The 24,670-nt window shown below is 37.6% G+C and overlaps 1 protein-coding gene across 2 annotated transcripts in view; it reads left to right on the top strand.

Moving 5' to 3' along the window:
• Positions 1-24,670, top strand: part of TRAM1 (translocation associated membrane protein 1) — a 37,090-nt gene that overhangs the window by 6,070 nt on the left and 6,350 nt on the right. Inside the window, exons 2-10 of one of the 2 annotated variants that reach the window (XM_032315561.1) lie at positions 2,215-2,278; positions 4,246-4,364; positions 4,488-4,604; positions 5,999-6,057; positions 7,750-7,834; positions 13,265-13,335; positions 13,442-13,546; positions 14,923-15,066; positions 15,410-15,570. In XM_032315561.1, coding sequence (XP_032171452.1) covers positions 2,215-2,278; positions 4,246-4,364; positions 4,488-4,604; positions 5,999-6,057; positions 7,750-7,834; positions 13,265-13,335; positions 13,442-13,546; positions 14,923-15,066; positions 15,410-15,570 — 925 coding nt within the window. Of the gene's footprint in view, positions 1-2,214; positions 2,279-4,242; positions 4,365-4,487; positions 4,605-5,998; positions 6,058-7,749; positions 7,835-13,264; positions 13,336-13,441; positions 13,547-14,922; positions 15,067-15,409; positions 15,571-24,670 lie in introns of both variants that reach the window. The other variant, XM_032315560.1, reaches the window with a different exon arrangement.

Below are 24,670 nucleotides of genomic sequence, written 5' to 3'. Positions count from 1 at the left end.
CTCTCACTCCCACACCTTACTCTGCCTCAAAAGTATTGTCTCTGTCCCACTACCACTGCCTTAGATCAGGCCTTATTATGTTTCATGTGGCACTTACAGAAGTCTTATATTTGACTTGTGTACTTACTCCAGTTTATGTCTTATGTAGTATTTAATTAACAGAATTGATCAGTCACTTAACATGGGTCAGGCCCCATGCTGTGCTCTAAACATACAGTGAAGAAACAGGCATGGTCCTAGCTCTTATGGAGCTTACTTTCTAATGAGTGTGACAGAAATTAGTGATATTATCACACCGAGAGTATGTGTTTTCTAAAAAAGGAACACAATTGTTAATCTCACAAAAGCTTTCTTGAAAAGGTGTGATCGAACTGAGATCTGAAGGGGGAAGGTTTTCAACAGGGTTTCAGATAGAATCGCATGTGCATAGACCCTGTGATGGGAGGAATCCAGGAGGCAGTGATCTGAGTCAAGAGTGGAGAGGCAGAGGGGAAGGGTGGTGGATTACCGTATGGGCCACATTAAAAATGTTGTTCCTCGGGTGCCTGGGTAGCTCAGTCAGTTGAGCGTCTGACTCTTGATTTTGGCTCAGGTCATGATCTCGGGGTTGCGGGATCGAGCCCTACAGTGGGCTCTGCACTCAGCCAGGAGTCTGCTTGGGATTCTTTCTATCTCTCTCTGCCCCCTATACTCGTGCTCTCTGAGTAAGTGAACAAATAAATAGGTAAGTAAATAAATAAATGAATAAATAAAATCTTTAAAAAAAAAAAAAAAGATTGTATTTTTTATCCTAGGAAGAATGGGAATCCAGAGAAGAATTTTTAGGGTGGAGGTGGGGGATGGATGGGCATGTGGAAAGGTGTTAACATGGTCAGAAGCTGATTCTGGTTGCAGTGTGGAGAATGAATTTGAGGGGGCTTGAAAGATCACCTCGTAGGTGTATCCATGATCTTTCCAAAAAGCACAAATGAACTTCCCCCACCTCCTAATTGTCTAGTTTGTGTCAAAATAAATCTAAAGTATTTAGTCCAACAAACAAGGCCCTTTCTAGCACTTGAGAAGTTTTCTAGGTTTTTCTACTGCTTACTAATGTGAATCCATGCGGGGCCTCTGTTTGCTGCTATTTAACCTTTGTGCTTTTTGTTCTTCTACCCAAGCTGCCCTCACCATCCCTTCTTACGAGCTTAGAGAACTTCTGTTTTCCAAAAAGAAGCAGTTCCACACCATATCCTCCGAGAAGCTTTTCCAGAACATGCCTCATTCCCCACCCCAGGAAAAAAACAAAAACAAAAAAATAATCATTGTTTATCGTGAATACCTGTTGGCTTACAATATTATAGAATATCTGATTCTATAATATTATAGCAATATGTTTACCCATCTTCCTGATCCAACTGAGCTACAGGTGGTCAGGGATTGTATCATTCATCTTTGTTATTCATTCTTGTCTAGCACATTACCTGGTGCCCATAAATACTGAGTAAGCATTCCATTTTTCTGTTCTGACCACTTTACTTTTACCAATAATCAGGTCAGTTAAATATTTATTGACCACTTAACTATCCCAGGTGTGTGAGAGATAAACACACACACACACACCACAGACCCCCACCTTTGAACTATTTTTGTGGTGGTAACCGTGCTTCCTTTTCTTTGTTAATTTGCATTTCAATTTTTTTTTTATAGGAACTTTGTTCGTTGTATAGGTCTAGAGTAGAGACTCTTTTTTTTTTTTTTAAAGATTTTATTTATTTATTTGACAGACAGAGATCACAAGTAGGCAGAGAGGCAGGCAGAGAGAGAGAGGAGGAAGCAGGCTCCCTGCTGAGCAGAGAGCCCGATGCGGGACTCGATCCCAGGACCCTGAGATCATGACCTGAGCCGAAGGCAGCGGCTTAACCCACTGAGCCACCCAGGCGCCCCTAGAGTAGAGACTCTTTGTCAAATTTCTGTTTACTGAAACTAAAGAGTGTCTCCTTTGAATTCTTAAAGTTAGGAATAACACAAACTCACCTAAACTGCAGTACTCCCAGGCTCAACCCCTAGGTGATCAGGAAATCAGTTATGCCTGTCACAGTGCCTCGAGAACTAGGGTGCCCTTGATTCTTATATTTGGGGACAGCACTTAAAATGTTTTTCTCCCTCGATCTGCTATTTGGGATAAGGTCACAAACTGACTTGATCTTTTTTTTTTTTTTCCTTCTTTCTTTCTAGATAACAGCAAAAGCCTCTATCATTTTTGTTACTCTTCAGTACAATGTTACCCTCCCTGCAACAGGTAGGTAGTTTTCTTTCAGGATTTTCTATTTAAGTAGAAGTAAGTTTACTTGAACAAATTTGGAGATTATCATGAATGCTAAATTCGTTGATTTTAATAGATTCCATTCATGATTAGATTGAACATTATTTTAATTTTGTAATGCAAGAAATGATGTATTTTGTTGACTTCACCCTATAGATTATATGAAAATCAGATTTTATGTGTCTGACCTTTATTGTATATTTTGTAAATGAACTTGACTTTCCATGGGAGAACATTTTTTTTTTTGCCTTCTCTTCCCTCTGATCTTTTTCATAAGAAAATTCTAAGAATAGATACTATATATTTGTTTAAAGTGTTATCATTCAATTAAGGTTTCTAAAGATACAATGTTTAAGTTCAGTTTTTCTGACCTGTGAGTTATGTTTTAGACCTGAAGTAAAAGTCCTTTTAAGCCTGTTTTATTTTTGTGTTTTGTTGTGCTCTACCTCTAAATGTCAGTAAGCTCTAGGAATTATAAACTACAATATCAGGCTCTATTTATAAAAGTTTCATTTCTTTTTTTTTTTTTTTTTAATTTTAAGTAGGCTTAAAATTTTAAAACACCCAACATGGGGCTTCACACCCAATGTGGAGCTTGAACTCATGACCCTGAGATCAAGAGTCGCATGCTGTACCAACTGAGCCAGCCAGGCAGCCCTAAAAGTTTTATTTCTAAATTATGCAATGTGAAAGTCAAGTTGTTATTCAGAGTTGATTGTAGTTGAATACAATGATACAGTTAACCAGCATGGATGAGGGTATTTGGTTAATTAAATATTAACATACTCAAGACAAGTATTGGCTCTGTATTTAGAATATAGGACCAGTTATATAACATTGAATTAATTGGGTTTAATTCAGTTACATAGTTGTATACATGCAGTTGGCCCTTAAATAATGCAGAGGGTTAGGGGCTTTGACCCCTGTGCAGTCAAAAATCCACATACAATTTTTTGAGTCCCCAGAACCTTAACTACTAATAGCCTGCTGTTGACTAGAAACCTTACCAATAACATAAACAGTTGATTAGCACATATTTTATGTTAAATGTATGCTATACCTCATTATTATAATTAAAGAGAAAAAAATGTTATTTTTTAAAAAATAAATGTTATTAAAAATCATAAGGACAAGAATATACATTGGCAGTACTATATTTCTTGCAAAAAAATCTGCAGGTAAATGGACCCACGCAGTTCAAACCTGTGCTGTTCAAGGGTCAGTCACATTTGATTTAGTGATTTAGATATCAGATCACTCAAAATCACAAAGTTGTTTTGAAATTTGAATATGTCAGAGAAGAATAATGCTCTTTTTCTCAAATAATTTCCATAAATGTAAAGCTTGAGAACAATTTACAGCAACTCATAAGTATTTGATTAAGATTTGTTTTGAAAAATAGAACAATTTCGAGCATTAAAGACAATTTTAAGTGACAGTTGCCTCTATGTATAGTGCTTGTAGGTCAAAACTCATTTAGACAAAGGTTAAATCGGTTTTTCTATCAGAATCATAATGAAGTGTCTAGTTTGAAAAGAGGTAGAAAATTTCAAAAGTTCTTTAAAAAGACAGACAGATAGGCTAAATATAACTTTGATGTAACCTAATCGCTACCTGGGATAATGGTAATTTTATAGTCTTCCCAAGGATCTGAGTATGGCCTCCCTTTCCCTGTTTTTTGGTCTTTGATGGCTATAACTAACATGTGTCAAGTCTTTTATAAGTAATTCTTGAGGCCTTGGATTTCTGGGTAGTCTTCAATTTTCATTGCTTCTAAGACTCAGGATATCCAAAAACAAATCACCTATAATGTTTCTATAGAACTTATTTATTAGTTAGTGTTCTTTTGTTTGTTTCCATAACTATGTTGTACTTAGTACTGTTCTTATAATCTTATGTATATTTTTGTATATGTGTGTTCTGTCCTTTTTGGCCTTCAGAAGAACAAGCTACTGAATCAACATCCCTTTATTACTATGGTATCAAAGACTTGGCTACAGTTTTCTTCTACATGCTAGTGGCGATAATTATTCATGCCATAATTCAAGAGTATGTGTTGGATGTAAGTATACAATCTTAGAAATCTATACTTGATAAAATACTAGCTCTCCGTACTTATAGTAGTCACATATTAAATATGCCTTATAATATATTCTTAATTACTAATGGTTATTTTTATTTTTAGAAAATTAACAGGCGAATGCACTTCTCCAAAACGAAACACAGCAAGTTTAATGAATCTGGTCAGCTTAGTGCATTCTACCTTTTTTCTTGTATTTGGGGCACATTCATTCTTATATCTGTAAGTATATACTATGCTTAAATTTGCATTCCTTGAAGTATTTGTGTTATATACCCAGAACAGAAAATGATGTCCTGTTTTTAATGCTCATAAGCAAATCCTGAACCTTAGAAAATCCCTCCTCTATTCTGTTCTTATCTGAGATTAGGAATTCTCCTATTGAACTAGTATAAATCAAGTTTCAGCAGTAAGCCTCTCTTTTCATTAGTTTTCATACAGCAGAAATTTTAAACTGTGTTTAATGTTTCAGAAAGTCTCACTCATTTTTAGTCAGCCTGAATGTTTTTATATCCTGTAGTCATTTGCAGATATATCTATATTAGCAAAAAGGGTAAGTCAGTGATAACTTTTCCTGGGTTATGTGAATTGTAATGTTTCTAATCATTTCTTTTAAAAACAGTCCAAGTAGTGTCCAAGCAACTTAAAATACTGTGTGACTTTTCAGTTAAAGCTATCAAATCCTTCAACTGTATCATTCCTTCAACTGTATCATTCTAACTAGTGAGGGGGGAAGGTAGTGTTTACAATAGTATTAACAGTCTCTGAAATTTATATGCACTCTAGAGTTTACATATTTTTGAGTTTGTTAGGACTCATAATTTTTTTTAATCGCCATGTTAGAGATGAATAAACAAGCAAAGTGTGTAATAGTTGGAAATAGATTAAGACTCAATCTTTCCAGGGCTCATGCCATTTTATGTTGCTGCTTTAATGATACTTTAATTTTTTTAAAGATACTTTATAAATATATGTAATTTCTGCTTAAAATCTATTGTATAATTTTCTTAAATATAACAATGATACATTTCAATAGGAAAATATTCTTATTAAAGATAAGTCACTTGAGAGGTTTGTTGGGGTTTTTTGGTTGTGGGTTTTTTTTCATATACCATAATTCTCACTGAATAGATCTGGTTATCTAAGAAAAAGATTTGGATTAGTATGTGGACATCAGCCTATAAAACTTGACAGCACCTTGATCCTCCATCTCCTGTCAGGTGCTACATCTTTCCTGAAACCCTTTTCTGATCACCCAAAACAAAATTCATCTCTCCCGTAGGTGTTGTTGCCTCTGTTATGTACCATTACTGTTTTTTTATTGTTTTATGTTTGTTCGTATACATGTATTTTTTACCCTATTGGATTGAAAGAATTTTGAAGGCCAGCAATTACACTATTTGACTTCATATCCTTCATAGTGATTGTCGTTTTGCTAAAATAAGCAATTCAAGTGAATCAAAGATAACTAAAACAACTAAGAAGTTTTAGCTTCAGTGGGCTCTTTGGAGCCCAATCTGGGAAACTATAAATGTGCAAGAAATGAAAATACTGTCTTATTGTCCAAGAAATTTGCATTATACTCAATAGGCTAATTTTTATATCTTCTTTCTTAGGAAAACTACATCTCAGACCCAACTATCTTGTGGAGGGCTTATCCCCATAACCTGATGACGTAAGTCATTTTAGCAGGCTTTTCTTAGTTATGGACCATGATCATGTCACTTTTGAGCGGAACCCATTCTTGTCATTCTTTTTAAGATTTTGGCAAATTCATACAATAGGTATGTCATTGGCAGTCCCTCTGCCATAAGAACAAAAACTTCTTGTGCACTTACTTTTTTTTTCGTGTATGTGATAATATTTCCGACATGTTCATTAGCTTGAGAAAACTGATTTTAACAATAATCTTAATTTAGTTCCCTTCTCCCTCAACCTTTCTCCTCGTTAGTTCTCCATCTTCTCCATACTTTTGCTCCTCGTCCACGCCCCAGTCTCTTTTTACTCCTTTCATTTCTTCTCTTACACTGTAAACTTCAGGGTAGCGATTGTCTCTTTTTTATCTTCCTAGCTCCCAAGGTTTCAATACAGTCCTGTAAAAAAGCTCAGTGTTGCAAAGACATTCAGCTATGTTACTCATTCTTCAAGCCCACCTCTAGCACAGCTATTCCATATTTTCCCTTGCTGCATTAGCCTATGTTGTCTTTTGCTTTCCTGAATTTGTCATTTCTGTGTATAATATCTTAGGTAATATCTCTACATTGTCTTGGATGTTCTATAATTGTTTCATTTATGTAAGTCTTATATTGTGCCCATGCCCACCAAGACTCTGTGTAACTTGACAGCAAGTAGGAACTGTCTGTTTATATTATATATCCTTCAATGTGCCAGGCCATATGTAGGTGATTGTCAACTAGACAACATTCAATAAATGCACTGTGATGTGGGAATTGGAGAGAAAAGTACGAAGGGAATAACATGACCATGCATACCTTTGTTTTTAAGTCCAACAATAATACCCATGCTGCTGAGTCATTCTGCCTTTTTCAAAATGATATTAATTCAGTGAGCTTTTATGCAATAAACATCATATTTATATAGGACTATCTCTCCTCTCCTCCCACAAAAAATTTATTTCCAATTGGATTTTGGTTTTCAGTTTTAGAAGTCTAGAGGAGAAGGAGAAGGGAGAACAAAGAGAACGCAGGAGGACTGGAGGGATAGAATTCCAGAGACTATTGATTCTAGACTGATGAGCTCAATCTCCTGGGGAACATTCCATGCTGTATTCCTCTTTCTGATCCTGGTTTTCCTCCATTTATTTGGAAGCTCTCTCAGTGTTCCAGCCAAGTAGAGTTACCTTATTTCCCTAAGAAAAAAGTCAACGGATGTTTGCAGTTGTGATTATACCAATTTCAGGTGATTGTTCTTCCAGGCACCTTCACTTTGTGTCCATCTCTTTGCCCTTCCTGCTTTCGTCCTGGTGAAACCTTAAAGGTCTGTAAGGTGATTCCCTCAAAGTCATGCTCCTTATGTCTCTGGTAGCTAGCATGACACATCAGTATTAATTTACTAATAGACTAGGGCGTCTGGTTCCTCCCTGCTAGCGTGCAGGTCAGCAAGGTTCTGCAGATAATGTCTTTGCATCTGTTGTTTAATCTAGAGGAATCAACTGGTGCTGAGAATATTCTAGGGAGATAGGGAAGTGGCTGCTGGGGAGTTGTTAAAGGGGAACAGAGTACTGCCGGGAGACCTGACATGATAACAGAAGGTAGCTACTTTGTACATCCTGATTTCCCACTTTTGTTTTTACTTTATTCTTTAAAAATAAGGTGCTTTAAAAGGTATATGTTTCCTTTCTTTGCAGATTTCAAATGAAGTTTTTCTACATAGCCCAGTTGGCTTACTGGTTTCATGCTTTTCCTGAACTCTACTTCCAGAAAACCAAAAAAGTAAGTTGGGATTTTGTATTTTTACAAGTTGTCCTGCCGTTTTTTTTCTTTTTTTGAAAAGTCACTCTAAAATTGGACATTTTCTCATGTCTCTAACCTCGATTTTTCTTTCCCACCTCAGTTCTTCCCCACTTATTCTCCCACCTCCGCTCTTTCCACAAGGACTAAATATCCTCACATATTTCTTGGGGAAAATCTTTGGTCATATTTTAACTTCGAGTGGAATCTTTTACATTTGACATGTTAATCACTTGTCTTAAAATTGTATTCGTGGTAATTTTAAAATAAAATTTAAACAAATTTAAAATCTGTTATATTAGTATTACAAATAATGTAATATTAGTTGTATGTTACTGATATTCTTACGAGTTGCACAGATGAGACAAAAGGATTAATCAGATTATTCTGCAGCTAACAGTTCTATGTGTTAAGGCCCAGTAAAAATAATGGGCGCCTGGGTGGCTCAGTGGGTTAAGCCGCTGCCTTCGGCTCAGGTCATGATCTCAGGGTCCTGGGATCGAGTTCCGCGTCGGGCTCTCTGCTCAGCAGGGAGCCTGCTTCCTCCCCTCTCTCTCTCTGCCTGCCTCTCTGCCTACTTGTGATCTCTCTCTGTCAAATAAATAAATAAAATCTTTAAAAAAAAAAAAAAAAGGCCCAGTAAAAATAAAATTCAGTATTAAATAAAGTAAGCCATAGTTAAATACTCAGCAGTGAAGCTTTTCCTGAAATGGGTGGAGCATTCTTTTTATTTTAGCATGTGAGAAAAATATCTGTTTGTTTGTTTTAACAAATAACAACTGGAGCAGTGCGCTATCTTTCTTTCCGCTTTACCCTCAGTGCTTCTCAGGTCAGACTCTGTGATACTGCTGAGCACACTTTAGTTTCTTTCTTCAACTCTTTCTTCTCTCAAACCTTTACTACCTCCCTGTAGCTTGAAACTAAATACAGCATCACCTGTGCTCTGCGGTGGTTTCTCTGGTTTATACTACCTCCTCCCTGCTCTCTTTTCCTCTGCTCTCTTTAGGCTTCATTCACACTGATACTCTCTAATTTTATGATCCCAGCACATCTTTTTCTGGAATACTGTTAAATTAATCACACACTATTACTCCCTTTTTGGGGGAGAGATTATTTTTAAAATCCTATACAGGAGTATGGACAAAACAAGTTTTGTCCTGAGTTCACAACTATTGAAGCTGGAGAGGGCTGTGTGGGGGTTCGTTATGCTCTCTCTTTGTTGAATATATATTTACATGTGTCCACATTTAAAGCTCCCTTACTTTTCAGGATAGAAGTGTAACATGATCATTTCCTTTCTGACTTCCCCAAAGCCACACTTATTTGTATATGTACTGCAAGTAGTTAATCCAGAGTATAGCTACCTAATTTATTACTGCATTGTGTCTATGGTTTTGTGCGTCTGTCATCACTGATGCTGTCTGCTATGATTAGAAAACTGCACCAAATAGAGTTCATTTACTATGGCTTGAAAGTTCTTTTTATGTTGATTTCTTTTTCAAGTGGAGTGTTTTTCTAGTTAAGTTGATTATAAGGATTAAGATGATAAAACCTTTGGCTTAGAACGGTGTTAAGATAAGATCCTTAAGCTCACAGTTTCCAGAAGCCCTTCCATATTCAGTAAGCACCTAGTGTGAACCACAGATGTCCTTGAGCTGCACTGCCCAAAACAGAATCCACTAGCCACATTTAAAGTAATTATAATTAAAAACAAAATGTACTTTCTTAGTCACACTTAGTCCTACTGCAAGTACTCATTTAGCCACATGTGGCCATACTGTCTACCATTTTGTATAGCAGAGATAGAGAGCATTTCCATCATTGCAGAAAGTTCTGTCGGGCAGTGTTGCTGAGAACATCATTGTTTCTTAATATCTTACTACTGTGGCTCAAATATTTAAAGCTTTCTCCATGTCCAGACTTATATACCCATAGACATAATACCTCTAGGCTCCATTATTAATCTATATGTCTCTTAGTCATTGACCATGTAAATAAGGAAGGACATTTCAAAGTAATTGCTCATTTTAGTTTTCAAAGTTTTCCTTTCTTTATCAATTCCTGCCAGATGGCATTTCTCCAGAAATGCAATCTAATTTTTATGGAATAATTTGCATAACTTAGAACTTAACTGAAACTATTTTTAACACCTACATATGACAGTCGAAAGTAACTGTTTCAAGTAATTAACATAATTTGAAAGTAACAGCTGCATATGTGTTAAACAGTTTCTTAAAATTTACTCTATGAAAATTATTTTTGGAAGAACACTTTACTGGAAGAAACTAGTACAGTGATTGTTTTTGAACTGATCCTACAGAGAAATGAAGAAAGAAAGAAAGGAACACTGCTGTTAGTAGCAGTTCAAGAGGTGTGTTAGTCACAGATAACTCAGTTTCTTTTAAGGAGAATATTTTAAATACATACAATATGTATGCCTCAATATAAACATTATTCCATTTTGCCCATAAGAAGATTCACAATGTAATTTCTTATCCAGCTTGAATATGTGGAATTTTGGGGAAGTCTCAGTGAAATAGCCAAATGTTTTATTTCTCATATTCAGTTTATTTAGTTTATATACACATATAAATATTTGCATATCCTATGAGTATTTTAAATTAGAAATAATGCTTTTTCCCCTCCCCACTTCATGGAAGGTATATTCACACTCTCCACATGCAGCTTTGTTGTTCATATCTGTCATTCATCACTAGAGCCACTTTTTGAAACCTTTCAGTTTGTCCAGAGTACATCATCATCCCTCTATTGATTCCTTTGCGAGGCCCTCTATAAACACTTGGAAATCACATTGATTGAGGTTTTTTAAGGCTGTGTATCTTACCCAAACATGTATTTCTTATTCAAAATAATCGATATAGATCTCTATTACATAAGAGTTATGAAAAGTTTTAAACATGAGATGGCTCCATCTGTGGTTTAGGAGGAAATCTTTGCCTTATATGTGGGCATATTTATGATATTCAGTTTAAAGTCAAATTTTTTAGTACAGTGTAGTTAAAACATTTTTTTATAAGAATAGAAATTTACTAGGGCGCCTGTGGTGGCTCAGTGGGTTAAGCCTCTGCCTTCAGCTTAGGTCACGATCTCAGGGTCCTGGGATTGAGCCCCGCATCGGGCTCTCTGCTTAGTGGAGTGCCTGCTTCCCCTTCTCTCTCTTCCTGCCTCTCTGCCTACTGTGATCTCTCTCCCTGTCAAATAAATAAATAAAATCTTAAAAAAAAAAAAAGAACAGAAATTTACTGAAGTATATGGCTGATCTTTTTTAATAAAAAGATGTTGGGGTAACAACTGAAAATGTCACTTGAAGTTTTTTATAATTTTAGAACTTGTTTTGATTTAATGTACTATATTTACTAGATTTTCCATGAAAAGTGAGACAATTAGAATTTTAAATCATCATTCCATGATTTCATTCTTGCGTTAATTATTTAAACATTAACATTAAGAATGGGGAGACTGTGATGAAGGGTTGTGTTTTTTTAAGATTTTATTTATTTATCTGAGAGAGAAAGAGCGTGCACAAGCAGGGGGAGGGAGAGGGACAAGCAGACTCTGCACTAAGCATGGAGCCTGATGCAGGGCTCGATCCCAGGACCCTGGGATCATAACCTGAGCTGAAGGCAAATGCTTAACGACTGAGCCACCCAGGCACCCCAGAAGTTATATTCTTTAAAATAGTCTTTCCAGCAGTTATTTCAGCAAATTAGCTACACTGACTTAGACAAGTTTTATAAAATGAGTTTAGTGATCCAATCAGCAATTTAAAAACTTGTAAAGCTTTTTTTGTAAGTATCAGGAGTCCCCTTAGTCCCTTTTCTCCTCAGAAATTTGGAGCATAGATTAACACATCTGAAGAATATGGCAGTATTTCCCATATCAAGTCACATGCCACTTGTTTTAATTTAAAATATTTTATTTAAAATTATAGTTAAAAGTGTTTTTTGCGTACTGTCTACAATCACGTTGTACGTTGCCAGTGATATAAACACCACATCTGGGGAAATGTGTATCACGGGGGCACATGGTGGCTTAGTGGGTTAAGCCTCTGCCTTCAGCTCAGGTCATGATCTTGGGGTCTTGGGATCGAGCCCTGCATCGGGCTCTCTGCTTCCCTCCCTCTCTCTCTGTCTGCCGCTTGTGTTGAACTTCAGCATTTAAGTCTTGACACTGTTCTCCCATTCTCTCTCTCTCTTTTTTTTTTTTTTTTAAGATTTTTTAGTTGAGAGAGCATGAGCTGGGAGGTGGGGCAGAGGAAGAGGGAGAAGCAGACTCCCCACAGAGCAGGGAGCTTGATGTGGGGCTTGATCCCAGGACCCCGAGATCATGACCTGAGCTGAAGGCAGACACTCAACCGACTGAGCCACCTCAGGGCGCCTCTCCCTCTCTCTTGTAAGGAGAAATATTTCATTGGAAGTTTAAAAATTAAGACAGCTTATTTTCAGAGATCCTTTCTCCAATTGGAAGAACCACTGTAAACTTGATATCATATCTTGGGTTTTTTCCCCCAAGAGTCTCAAAACATAGTAGTATATATGGTACTATTTGACTGTCTTATGTTCTCCCTTTCTAACACTTGATCTTTGTACCATTCTTACTAGAGAAGAGTTTTCAATTTCAAAACTACAGTTGTAAAATCTCTACTCTTTATCCAGAGATTTGAGTAAGTAACTCTACTGAAATGTAGAAGAAGAAGTAGAGGGCCAATAAAGGCCTGTGCTCAACTGTACTAGATGCCAGAGATGAGTTTAGTGAGGTTCCAGAGGAATACAGTTCAGTTCATTTAACCTCAATCCTCCATTTAAAAAAATTACAGTTAGCAGCCGTAGTACATCAGTAGTACTAACCAGGCTTAATATAGCCTGATACTGTATATAAGTCAGGCTACTTTGACTGTGTTCCATATATACATGGAAACAGCAAAAAACAAAGTAGAAATGAGATGTGTATGCATTTCATAAATTAACAAGTGTTTATAGAGTTTAACACTGTCAGTTTTTTGTTTTGTTTTGTTTTTAAAGATTTTATTTATTTATTTGTCAGAGAGAGAGGAGCGAGAGTGAGCACTGGCAGACAGAGTGGTAGGCAGAGGCAGAGGGAGAAGCAGGCTCCCGGCTGAGCAAGAAGCCCGATGCGGGACTCGATCCCAGGATGCTGGGATCATGACCTGAGCCGAAGGCAGCCGCTTAACCAACTGAGCCACCCAGGCGTCCCTAACACTGTCAGTTTTTACAGACATTTGTGACTACAACTCAAGATGAAAAGCTAGATTTTACATCATAATTTAGTGTGTGTGTGTGAAATCTGTAATAAAGTTTTTATGAAACAGTGTAATATGCTGTACACAGAAATGGTTCAGCGTGTTTATCTATTATGCATCTCTATTTACAGGAAGATATTCCTCGTCAGCTTGTCTACATTGGTCTTTACCTCTTTCACATTGCCGGAGCTTATCTTTTAAAGTAAGTTGGGGTTTTGCTTGGATGTGTAAATGGACTGGGTAGATAGTGGGTTAGTCTGTTTTAATTGATAATTCATCTTTACATTTTAAATTTGTCCTTTTAACAGCTTGAATCATCTAGGACTTGTTCTTCTGGTGCTACATTATTTTGTTGAATTTCTTTTCCACATTTCCCGCCTGTTTTATTTTAGTGACGAAAAGTATCAGAAAGGGTAAGTTGTTTAGCCATTCTATTTCTTGTGTAATTAAAGTCAAGTCTGTGTTGCCAAGGACTGTGCTATTGCCAAGGTCCATGCTGGGGGCAATTATATCACTCTGTAAGCTATTAGTAGTAGCTTAAAATAAAACTTAAAAACTTTACAATTCAGGTTGGCATTTTATTCTCTAAAATGGGAGTCTCATCTTTGCTGGAGAGATGTTATATTGGAACTTATAATTTTGAAGGCTTTTGGGGTTTCGTTTTCTGTTATAATTGCCCTTTGGTTTAATGCATGTTTTTCTTTTGGAGGAAGAGTAATGGGGAAGTGATAACAGGAATAGGAAAGAAGAAAATGAAATAAAAGATTATATAGCCTTTAAAAAAAAGACTATATAGCCTAAAAGATAACTAAAATATTTCAATGGAAAATTGGACTGGAAACAGAATTGGAATAGTATGACTTGTTAAAAAAAGAAAGTAAAACTAGGCCTATTAAGTGGGAATTGGGTGTCCTGTTTATTAACAGGACAACTTTTGTCCAGCAGTTTTCAGAATTTTTCTGTGCCAGTAGTCATTAATAATAGTTACATTTTTATTTTTTTTATTTTTTTTTTAAGAATTTTATTTATTTATTTGACATAGAGAGATCACAAGTAGGCAGAGAGGCAGGCAGAGAGAGAGGAAGGGAAGCAGGCCCCTGCTGAGCAGAGAGCCCGACGCGGGACTCGATCCCAGGACCCTGAGATCACGACCCGAGCCGAAGGCAGTGGCTTAACCCACTGAGCCACCCAGGCGCCCCAATAGTTACATTTTTAAAAAGGAGATCAGCTAAACGAAGAGTCCATTATTTCTTTACTGGACTTCTAGAATCTTAAAGCTGCTGTGTGATTTATCTCCAAAAGTGTGATATAGTATATAGCAGATCCCAAACATTTTACTTCAGAATCCTTTTTTGCAGAACAATAAGAAATGTTTTTTTTTTTTTTAAAGATTTTATTTTTATTTATTTGACAGAGAGAAATTACAAGTACACTGAGAGGCAGGCAGAGAGAGAGAGAGAAGGAAGCAGGCTCCCTGCTGAGCAGAGAGCCCGATGTGGGACTCGATCCCAGGACCCTGAGATCATGACCTGAGCCGAAGGCAGCGGCTTAACCCACTGAGCCACCCAGGCGCCCCAGAAATGTTTTTTTTTTTAATTATTTTTATTAACATATAATGTATTCCTTGCCCTGGGGGTACAGGTCTTGAATCATCAAGCATACACACTTCACAGCACTCACCATAGCACATTGTTTTAATATGCATTTGCTTAGTAGGAATCTGATTTTTATTAGAATCTATTCCTATCTTTGCAATCTTATGAGTTTGACTTAAGACATTTTCTTACAGGTTTTCTCTGTGGGCAGTTCTATTTGTTTTGGGAAGACTGCTGACTTTAATTCTTTCTGTACTCACGGTTGGCTTTGGCCTTGCAAGAGCAGAGAATCAGAAATTGGATTTCAGTGCTGGGAACTTCAATGTGTTAGCCGTAAGGTACAGCCCATTTTAACATTTTTCTTACTTTGTACTGCTATATAGGATATATTATCCATTTATGATGTAGATCATCTTAAAAAAATAGAGACAGATACAGGGGGGAACACATTCATGTGATTTCAAACCTGCTGCAGTCTCATATGTTTTAATTGAAATGCTAAGGGATTTCTTTGAATTTAGAGATTAACTATTAATGGGATAATTATTTATTAGCATCATCTTGTCACCATTGGGAATTTAGCACCAAGTGAATCCTGTCAGTGCTAGATAGAATACTTCATTCAGTGGCCATTGCTTTGATATACTCTAATGTTTTGTTTATTAACCTTAATATTCTCAGAATTGCTGTCCTGGCATCCATTTGCATTACCCAAGCATTCATGATGTGGAAGTTCATTAATTTTCAGCTTCGGAGGTGGAGGGAACATTCTGCTTTTCAGGCACCAGCTGTGAAGAAGAAACCAACAGTGACTAAAGGCAGGTCTTCTAGAAAAGGAACAGGTTTGTATTCAGTAAGCCGTGGAAAAGCTGAAGTAGAAAACTTTTTTTTTTTTTAATGTTGTGGGGTTTTATTCTAAACTTAAGATTTAAAAAAAATTTTTTTTCATTTGAGATAGCAAGAGAGCACTGTGCACAGGAGCAGGGGAGGGAGCAGAGGGGGAGGGAGAGGGACAAGCAGATGCTGTTCTGAGCGCAGAGCCCAACGCTGGGCTCAGTCCCATGACCCTGAGATCATGACCTGACCTGAAACCAGGAGTCAGACACTCAACTGACTGAACCACTCAAACATCCCTAAATCTTAAAAAGAAAATTTGATTCTGTTTTTAGCAAAATCAGAAGCAAAGTAAAACTTACCATTTGACAGTTTGTTGATTCCCTAGGGTTGGTTATTTCCCAAAAGCTGTCTACTAAATTTCTCTTCTCCCAGGTTTTCCACTAGACCCATGTATATGGGCCGTTTTTGAGTGAATAATTAACCCAGCAATTGGTAGTTTGTGCTTTCAGGCATCTTACTCATATTTTTAAAAAAAGAAAAGGAAAACCTCTTTATAGCCCCTCCCATCTGCCTTTAGTTCCGAGTAGAACAGCTTTTTCTATAACTTTTGATTGCTTGATCCTTCATCTTTGAGTCTACATCTACCACCCTCTTTTCTCCTTCTGGCTTCTGATTGAAAATGCATTGACATTGCAATAATTTTTTCAACTAGTATTTGGTGTTATACTTGGAATTGTAACATAGAGGAGTTCCAGTTTTAAAGATGGCATCAACTCTGGTTTGCTCCTTAGAAGTCTTCATATTTGATAGTTATGCCCTCCAGCCCTGTCCTATTCAGGCTTGTCTCAGCAACTCTTGGGCCTTTGCATTTCATATAAATTTTAGTACATCTTGGTCGTTTTCCACTCTCTGCCCTCCACCCTGCCAAAGAAACTCTTCCTGGGATATTTGATTAGAATTACATTGAATCTGTAGATCATTTTAGGGAGGAATGAACACTTCAGCCTGTGAGTATGGTATATACTTCCATTTACCTAGATTATTTTTAACTTCTTTCAGTGATATTTATTTAATGACCATTTTGTCGGGATCTAGTAAATCACATACCATAGGGTTCACCCTTTAAAGTGTATGTTTCAGTGGTTTTTTAAGTATATTCACAAAGCGTGTGAACCACTAATTCCAGAACATTTTTATCTCCCCAAAAAGAAACCGCATGCCCACTAGCAGTCTTTTCCTATCCCTTCCTTCCCCCTGCCTCTGGCAACCACTAACCTATTTTCTGTCTCTGTCGATTTCCTTTTCTGGACATTTCATATAAATGGAATCGTATAAATTGTGATCTTCTGCAACTGGTTTCTTTCACAGATTATGTTTATCCACTTACTAGCTGATGGGCATTTGGGTTGTTTGCACTTTTTAGCTAATTGAATAATGCTGCTGTAAACATTTATGTACAAATTTTTGTTTGAACATCTGTTTTTGCTCTCTTGGGTATATACCTAGGAATAGAATGGCTAGGACAAATGTTAATTGAATATTTAACATTTGCAGGGGAACCAATAAACTGATTTCCACAGTGGCTGCACCATTTGACATTCATTGTTCTTACAATATTCTTTTGTCCCCTGCAGCATTTGTGGAAAAGACTAATCTTTCTCTATTGAGTTGTCCTGATATCCTTGTTGAAAATCAGTTGATCATCTGCTTACAGGGCAGAATAAATAACTTATTTTCAGTGGGGAGAGGAAATCAGTTGATCAAAATGTAGGAATTTATTTTTGAACTCTCAATTCTGTTCTGTAGATCTATATGCCTCTTCTTATGCCAGTACCACCCTGTCTTGATTAATGTTGCTTTCTAGTTCATTTTGAAATCAGGAAATGTGAGTCTTCCATTTTGTTCTTTTTCATGATTTGGTTATTCTGGGTCCTCTGCACTTCCGTATGAATTTTAGGATCAGCTTGTCAATTTCTGCAAAAGCCAGCTGGGCTTTTGATATGGATTACTTTGAATTTGTCGATTTCCTTGAAAAATAGGAACATGGATGTCTTTCCATTTATTTGGGTCTTCCTTCATTTCTTTTAGTTAAATTTTGTAGTTATCATTGTACAGATCTTTTTTATTCCTAAGTATTTTATTCTTTTTGGTGATATTATAAATAGAATTCTCTTCTTTTCATTTTTGGATGTTTATTGCCAGTATATAGAAATATAATTGATTTTTCCATATTGATCTTTTATCCTGCAATATCACTGAACTTTTTAGGATTTTTTTTCTAAGATTTTTTTTTTATTTATTTGAGAGAGGACGCATGAGAGGAAGAAGGTCAGAGGGAGAAGCAGACTCCATGCTGAGCAGGGAGCCTGATGAGGGTAGATCCTGGGACTCCAGGACCATGACCTGAGCCGAAGGTGGTCACTTAACCAACTGAGCCACCCAGGTACCCCTGAACTTCTTTTTTTTTTTTTTTTTTTAAAGATTTTATTTATTATTTATTTGACAGACAGAGATCACAAGTAGGCAGAGAGGCAGGCAGAGAGAAAGGGAAGCAGGCTCCCCGCTGAGCAGAGAGCCCGATGCGGGGCTCGATCCTAGGACCACCGGGACCGTGACCTGAGCCGAAGGCAAAGGCCCCAACCCACTGAGCCACCCAGGCGCCCCTGAACTTCTTAGGATTATTATTTAGTAGTAGGGTTTTTGTGTGGACTCTTTCGCATTTTCAGTATGCAGGACTATGTCATCTGCAGATGGAAATAGTTTTACTTCTTCCTCTCTAATCTGGATGATTTTTTTAATTAATTTTTTTTATTTATTATTATTGTTTTTTTTTTTAATAAACATATAATGTATTTTTATCCCCAGGGGTACAGCTCTGTGAATCGCCAGGTTTACACACTTCACAGCACTCACCATAGCACATACCCTCCCCAATGTCCATAACCACACCCCCCTCTCCCAACCCCCCTGCCCCCAGCAACCCTCAGTTTGTTTTGTGAGATTAAGAGGCACTTATGGTTTGTCTCCCTCCTGATCCCATCTTGTTTCATTTATTCTTCTCCTTCCCCCCAAACCCCCCCCATGTTGTATCTCCACCTCCTCATATCAGGGAGATCATGTGATAGTTGTCTTTCTCCGATGGACTTATTTCACTAAGCATAATACCCTCTAGTTCCATCCACATCGTCGCAAATGGCAAGATTTCATTTCTTTTGATGGCTGCATAGTATTCCATTGTGTATACATACCACATCTTCTTTATCCATTCATCACTGATGTCACTGATGGACATCACTGATGGACAACAAGGTTCGTTCCATAGTTTGGCTATTGTAGACATTGCTGCTATAAACATTTGGGTGCACGTGCCCCTTCGGATCACTATGTTTGTACCTTTAGGGTAAATACCCAGTAGTGCAATTACTGGGTCATAGGGTAGTTCTATTTTCAACTTTTTGAGGAACCTCCATGCTGTTTTCCAGAGTGCCTACACCAGCTTCCACTCCCACCAACAATGTTTTCTCCACATCCTCACCAGCATCTGTCATTTCCTGACTTGTTAATTTTAGCCGTTCTGACTGGTGTGAGGTGATATCTCATTGTGGTTTTGATTTGTATTTCCCTGATGCTGAGTTATGTGGAGCACTTTTTCATGTGTCTGTTGGCCATCTGGATGTCTTCTTTGCAGAAATGTCTGTTCATGTCCTCTGCCCATTTCTTAATTAGATTATTTGTTCTTTGGGTGTTGAGTTTGATAAGTTCTTTATAGATTTGGGACACTAGTCCTTTATCTGATATGTAGTTTGCAAATATCTTCTCCCATTCTGTCAGTTGTCTTTTGGTTTTGTTAACTGTTTCCTTTGCTGTGCAAAAGCTTTTGATCTTGATGAAGTCCCAGTAGTTCATTTTTGCCCTCGCTTCCCCTGCCTTTGGCGATGTTCCTAGGAAGACGTTGCTGCGGCTGAGGTCGAAGAGGTCGCTACCTGTGTTCTCCTCAAGGATTTTGATGGATTCCTTTCTCACTTTGAGGTCTTTCATCCATTTTGAGTCTATTTTCCTGTGTGGTGTACGGAAATGGTCCAATTTCATTTTTCTGCATGTGGCTGTCCAATTTTCCCAACACCATTTATTGAAGAGGCTGTCTTTTTTCCATTGGACATTCTTTCCTGCTTTTTCAAAGATTAGTTGACCATAGAGTTGAGGGTCTATTTCTGGGCTCTCTATTCTGTTCCATTGATCTATGTGTCTGTTTTTGTGCCAGTACCATGCTGTCTTGATGATGACAGCTTTGTAATAGAGCTTGAAGTCCAAAATTGTGATGCCACCAACTTTGGCTTTCTTTTTCAATATTCCTTTGGCTATTTGAGGTCTTTTCTGGTTCCATATAAATTTTAGGATTATTTGTTCCATTTCTTTGAAAAAAATGGATGGGATTTTGATAGGGATTGCATTAAATGTGTAGATTGCTTTAGGTAGCATAGACATTTTCACAATATTTGTTCTTCCAATCCAGGAGCATGGAACATTTTTCTATTTCTTTGTGTCTTCCTCAATTTCTTTCATGAGTACTTTATAGTTTTCTGAGTATAGATTCTTAGCCTCTTTGGTTAGGTTTATTCCTAGGTATCTTATAGTTTTGGGTGCAATTGTAAATGGGATTGACTCCTTAATGTCTCTTTCTTCTGTCTTGCTGTTGCTATATAGGAATGCAACTGATTTCTGTGCATTGATTTTATATCCTGGCACTTTACCGAATTCCTGTACAAGTTCTCGCAGTTTTGGAGTGGAGCCTTTTGGGTTTTCCACATATTGTATTATATCATCTGCAAAGAGTGATAGTCTGACGACTTCTTTGCCGATTTGGATGCCTTTAATTTCTTTTTGTTGTCTGATTGCTGAGGCTAGGACTTCTAGTACTATGTTGAATAGCAGTGGTGATAATGGACATCCCTGCCATGTTCCTGACCTTAGCGGAAAAACTTTCAGTTTTTCTCCATTGAGAGTGATACTTGCAGTGGGTTTTTCATAGATGGCTTTGATAATATTGAGGTATGTGCCCTCTGCCCCTACACTTTGAAGAGTTTAGATCAGGAAGGGATGCTGTACTTTGTCAAATGCTTTTTCAGCATCTATAGAGAGTATCATATGGTTCTTGTTCTTTCTTTTATTAATGTGTTGTATCACATTGATACAACAGCCAACCTTGCAGCCCTGGAATAAATCCCACTTGGTTGTGGTGAATAATCCTTTTAATGTACTGTTGGATCTTATTGGCTAGTATTTTGGTGAGAATTTTCGCATCTGTGTTCATCAAGGATATTGGTCTGTAGTTCTCTTTTTTGATGGGACCTTGTCTGGTTTTGGGATCAAGGTGATGCTGGCTTCATAAAACGAGTTTGGAAGTTTTCCTTCCATTTCTATTTTTTGGAACAGTTTCAGGAGAATAGGAATTAGTTCTTCTTCAAACATTTGGTAGAATTCCCCTCGGAAGCTTTCTGACCCTGGGCTTTTGTTTGTTTGGAGATTTTTGATGACTGTTTCAATCTCCTTACTGGTTATGGGTCCGTTCAGGTTTTCTATTTCTTCCTGGTTCAGTTGTGGTAGTTTATATGTCTATAGGAATGCACCCATTTCATTCCAGATTGTCAAATTTGTTGGTGTAGAGTTGCTCATAATATGTTCTTATAATTGTGTGTATTTCTTTGGTGTTAGTTATGATCTCTCCTCTTTCATTCATGATTTTATTTATTTGGGTCCTTTATCTTTTCTTTTTGATAAGTCTGGCCAGGGGTTTATCAGTCTTATTAATTCTTTTAAAGAACCAGCTCCTAGTTTCGTTGATTTCTTCTGTTGTTTTTTTTTATTTCTATTTCCTTGATTTCTGCTCTGATCTTTATGATTTCTCTTCTTCTGCTGGGTTTAGGCTTTCTTTGTTGTTCTTTCTCCAGCTCCTTTAGGTGTAGGGTTAGGTTCTGTATTTGAGACCTTTCTTGTTTCTTGAGAAAGGCTTGTATCACTATACATTTTCCTCTCAGGACTACCTTTGCTGGGTCCCACAGATTTTGAACCGTTGTGTTTTCATTATCATTTGTTTCCATGAATTTTCTCAATTCTTCTTTAATTTCCTGGTTGACCCATTCATTCTTTAGAAGGATGCTGTTTAGTCTTCATGTATTTGGGTTCTTTCCAAGTTTCCTCTTGTGATTGAGTTCTAGCTTCAGAGCATTGTGGTCTGAAAATATGCAGGGAATGATCCCAGTGTTTTGGTACCGATTTGTGATCCAGGATGTGATCTGTTCTGGAGAATGTTCCATGTACACTAGAGAAGAATGTGTATTCAGTTGCTTTGAGATGGAATGGAAATCTGAATATATCTGGTCCATCACTTAAGGCTTTTATTTCCTTTTTGCTCTTTTGCTTAGATGATCTGTTCATTTCAGTGAGGGGATGTTAAAGTCCCGTACTGTTATTCTGTATTTGATGTGTTTCTTTGGTTTTATCATTAATTGGTATATGTAGTGGCTGCTCATATGTTAGGGACATAGATATTTAAAATTGTTAGATCTTCTTATTGGACAGACTGACCACTTAAGTATGATAGAGTGTCCTTCCTCATCTCTTATTTTAGTCTTTGGCTTAAAATCTAATTGATCTGATATAAGGATTGCCACCCCAGCTTTCTTCTGATGTCCATTAGCTTGGTAAACTGTTTTACACCCCCTAACTTTAAATCTGGAGGTGTCTTTGGGTCTAAAATGAGTTTCTTGTAGGCAATATATTGGTGGGTTTTGTTTTTTTATCCATTCTGATACCCTTTGTCTTTTGATTGAGGCATTTAGCCCATTAACATTCAGGGTAATTATTGAGAGATATGAATTTAGTGCCATTGTATTGCCTGTAAGGTGACTGTATATTGTATATTGTCTCTGTTCCTTTCTGATCTACTACTTTTAGGCTCTCTCTTTGCTTAGAGGACCCCTTTCAATATTTCCTGTAGAGCTGGTTTGGTGTTTGCAAATTCTTTCAGTTTTTGTTTGTCCTGGAAGCTTTTTATCTCTCCTTCTATTTTCAAGGATAGCCTAGTTGGATATAGTATTCTTGGCTGCATGTTTTTCTCATTTAGTGTTCTGAATATATCATGCCAGTTCTTTCTGGCCTGCCAGGTCTCTGTGGATAAGTCCACTGCCAGTCAAATATTTTTACCATTGTATGTTACAGACTTCTTGTCCCGGGCTGCTTTCAGGATTTTCTCTTTGTCACTAAGACTTGTAAATTTTACTATTAGGTGACGGGGTGTGGACCTATTCTTATTGATTTTGAGGGGGATTCTCTGCACCTCCTGGATTTTGATGCTTGTTCCCTTTGCCATATTAGGGAAATTCTCTCCAATAATTCTCTCCAATATATACCTTCTTCTGCTCCCCTCTCTCAATATATACCTTCTTCTGCTCCCCTCTCTCTTTCTTTTTCTTCTGGAATCCCAATTATTCTAATGTTGTTTCGTCTTACGGTGTCACTTATCTCTCGAATTCTCCGCTCATGGTCCAGTTGCTGTTTGTTACTCTTTTGCTCACCTTCTTTATTCTCTGTCATTTGGTCTTCTATGTCACTAATTCTTTCTTCTGCCTCATTTATCCTAGCAGTGAGAGCCTCCATTTTTTATTGCACCTCATTAATAGCTTTTTTTATTTCAACTTGGTTAGATTTTAATTCTTTTATTTCTCCAGAAAGGGCTTTTACCTCTCCAGAGAGGGTTTCTCTAATATCTTCCATGCCTTTTTCGAGCCCGGCCAGAACCTTGAGAATCGTCATTCTGAACTCTAGGTCTGACATATTACCAATGTCTGTATTGATTCTTTCCCTAGCCTTCGGTACTGCCTCTTGTTCTTTTTTTTGTGGTGAGTTTTTCCGCCTTGTCATTTTGTCCAGATAAGAGTATATGAAGGAGCAAATAAAATACTAATAGGGTGGCAAAGACCCCAGGAAAATCCACTTTAACCAAATAAGAAGAGACCCCAAATCGTGGGGGGAGATAAAGGAGATAAAAAGTAGTTCAGGAAAAAAAAAATTTTTTTAAGAAAACAAATAAAAAATATAAAAAAGAAAAAATATATATATATTAGATAAACTAGTTAAAAAAACATTAAAAAAGAAAAGGGTAAAAGTTAAAAAAGAAAGTTAGCAGAAGAAAAAAAAATTAAATTAACCACAAGACTAAAGAATCATGGGGAGAAAGCCATGACTTCCGTGCTTTGCTTTCTCCTCCTCTGGAATTCTGGTGCTCTCCTTGGTAGGTGAACTTAGTCTTGGCTGCATTGCTTGTTGATCTTCTGGGAGAGGGGCCTGTTGTAGTGATTCTCAAGTGTCTTTGCCTGAGGCGGAATTGCACTGTCCTTACCAGGGGCCAGTCTACGTAATCCGATCAGGTTTGCTTTCAGGAGCTTTTGTCCCCTGAACGCTTTCTGTAGAGTTCCGGAGGATGGGAATGAAAATGGCGGCCTCCCAGTCTCCAGCCGGAGGAGCCGAGAGCTGGGGTCCCCACTCCTCAGTGCGCTCTCACAGTAAAGAGCCTAATCACTCCCGTTTCCCTGGCCTCTGGCCGCGCTCTGAGCTCACCCAGCCTGCGACCAGTTCAAGGTAACCCGGAGCTGAGAGCTCACTCCTTGGCTCTGTCTCTGTAGCCGGTTTCCCCGCTCTAATACCTGTGAGCTCTGCGACACTCACACCTCCGATCCTTCCGTGACCCCGCGTGGGCTTCACCCAGGTTTAGCCTCTGGAGCGATGTCACTCAGTGGAGCAGACTTTTAAAAGTCCTGATTTTGTGCTCCGTTGCTCTGCCACTTGCCGGGTGCTGGCCCCACCCTCCGCAGTCTATCTTCCCGTCGCTTTGGATTCACTTCTCTGCTGGTCCTACCTTTCGGAAAGTGATCGATTTTCTGTTTTTAGAATTGCTATTCTTCTTGTCTTCAATCTCCCGTTGGATTTGTAGGTGTTTGCAATGGTTTAATAATCTATCTAGCTGATCTCCTGCTACCTGATGTAGTCTCAGCCTGCTACTTCTCTGCCATCTTGACTCTTCCCCCACCATCTTGACTCCTCCCCCGC

This window comes from Mustela erminea, chromosome 16 (genome assembly GCF_009829155.1).
Source record: "Mustela erminea isolate mMusErm1 chromosome 16, mMusErm1.Pri, whole genome shotgun sequence".
Classification (NCBI taxonomy): Eukaryota; Metazoa; Chordata; class Mammalia; order Carnivora; family Mustelidae; genus Mustela; species Mustela erminea.
The sequence above is the reverse complement of the archived record's forward strand: the minus strand, read 5'-3'. Positions and strand labels throughout refer to the sequence as shown.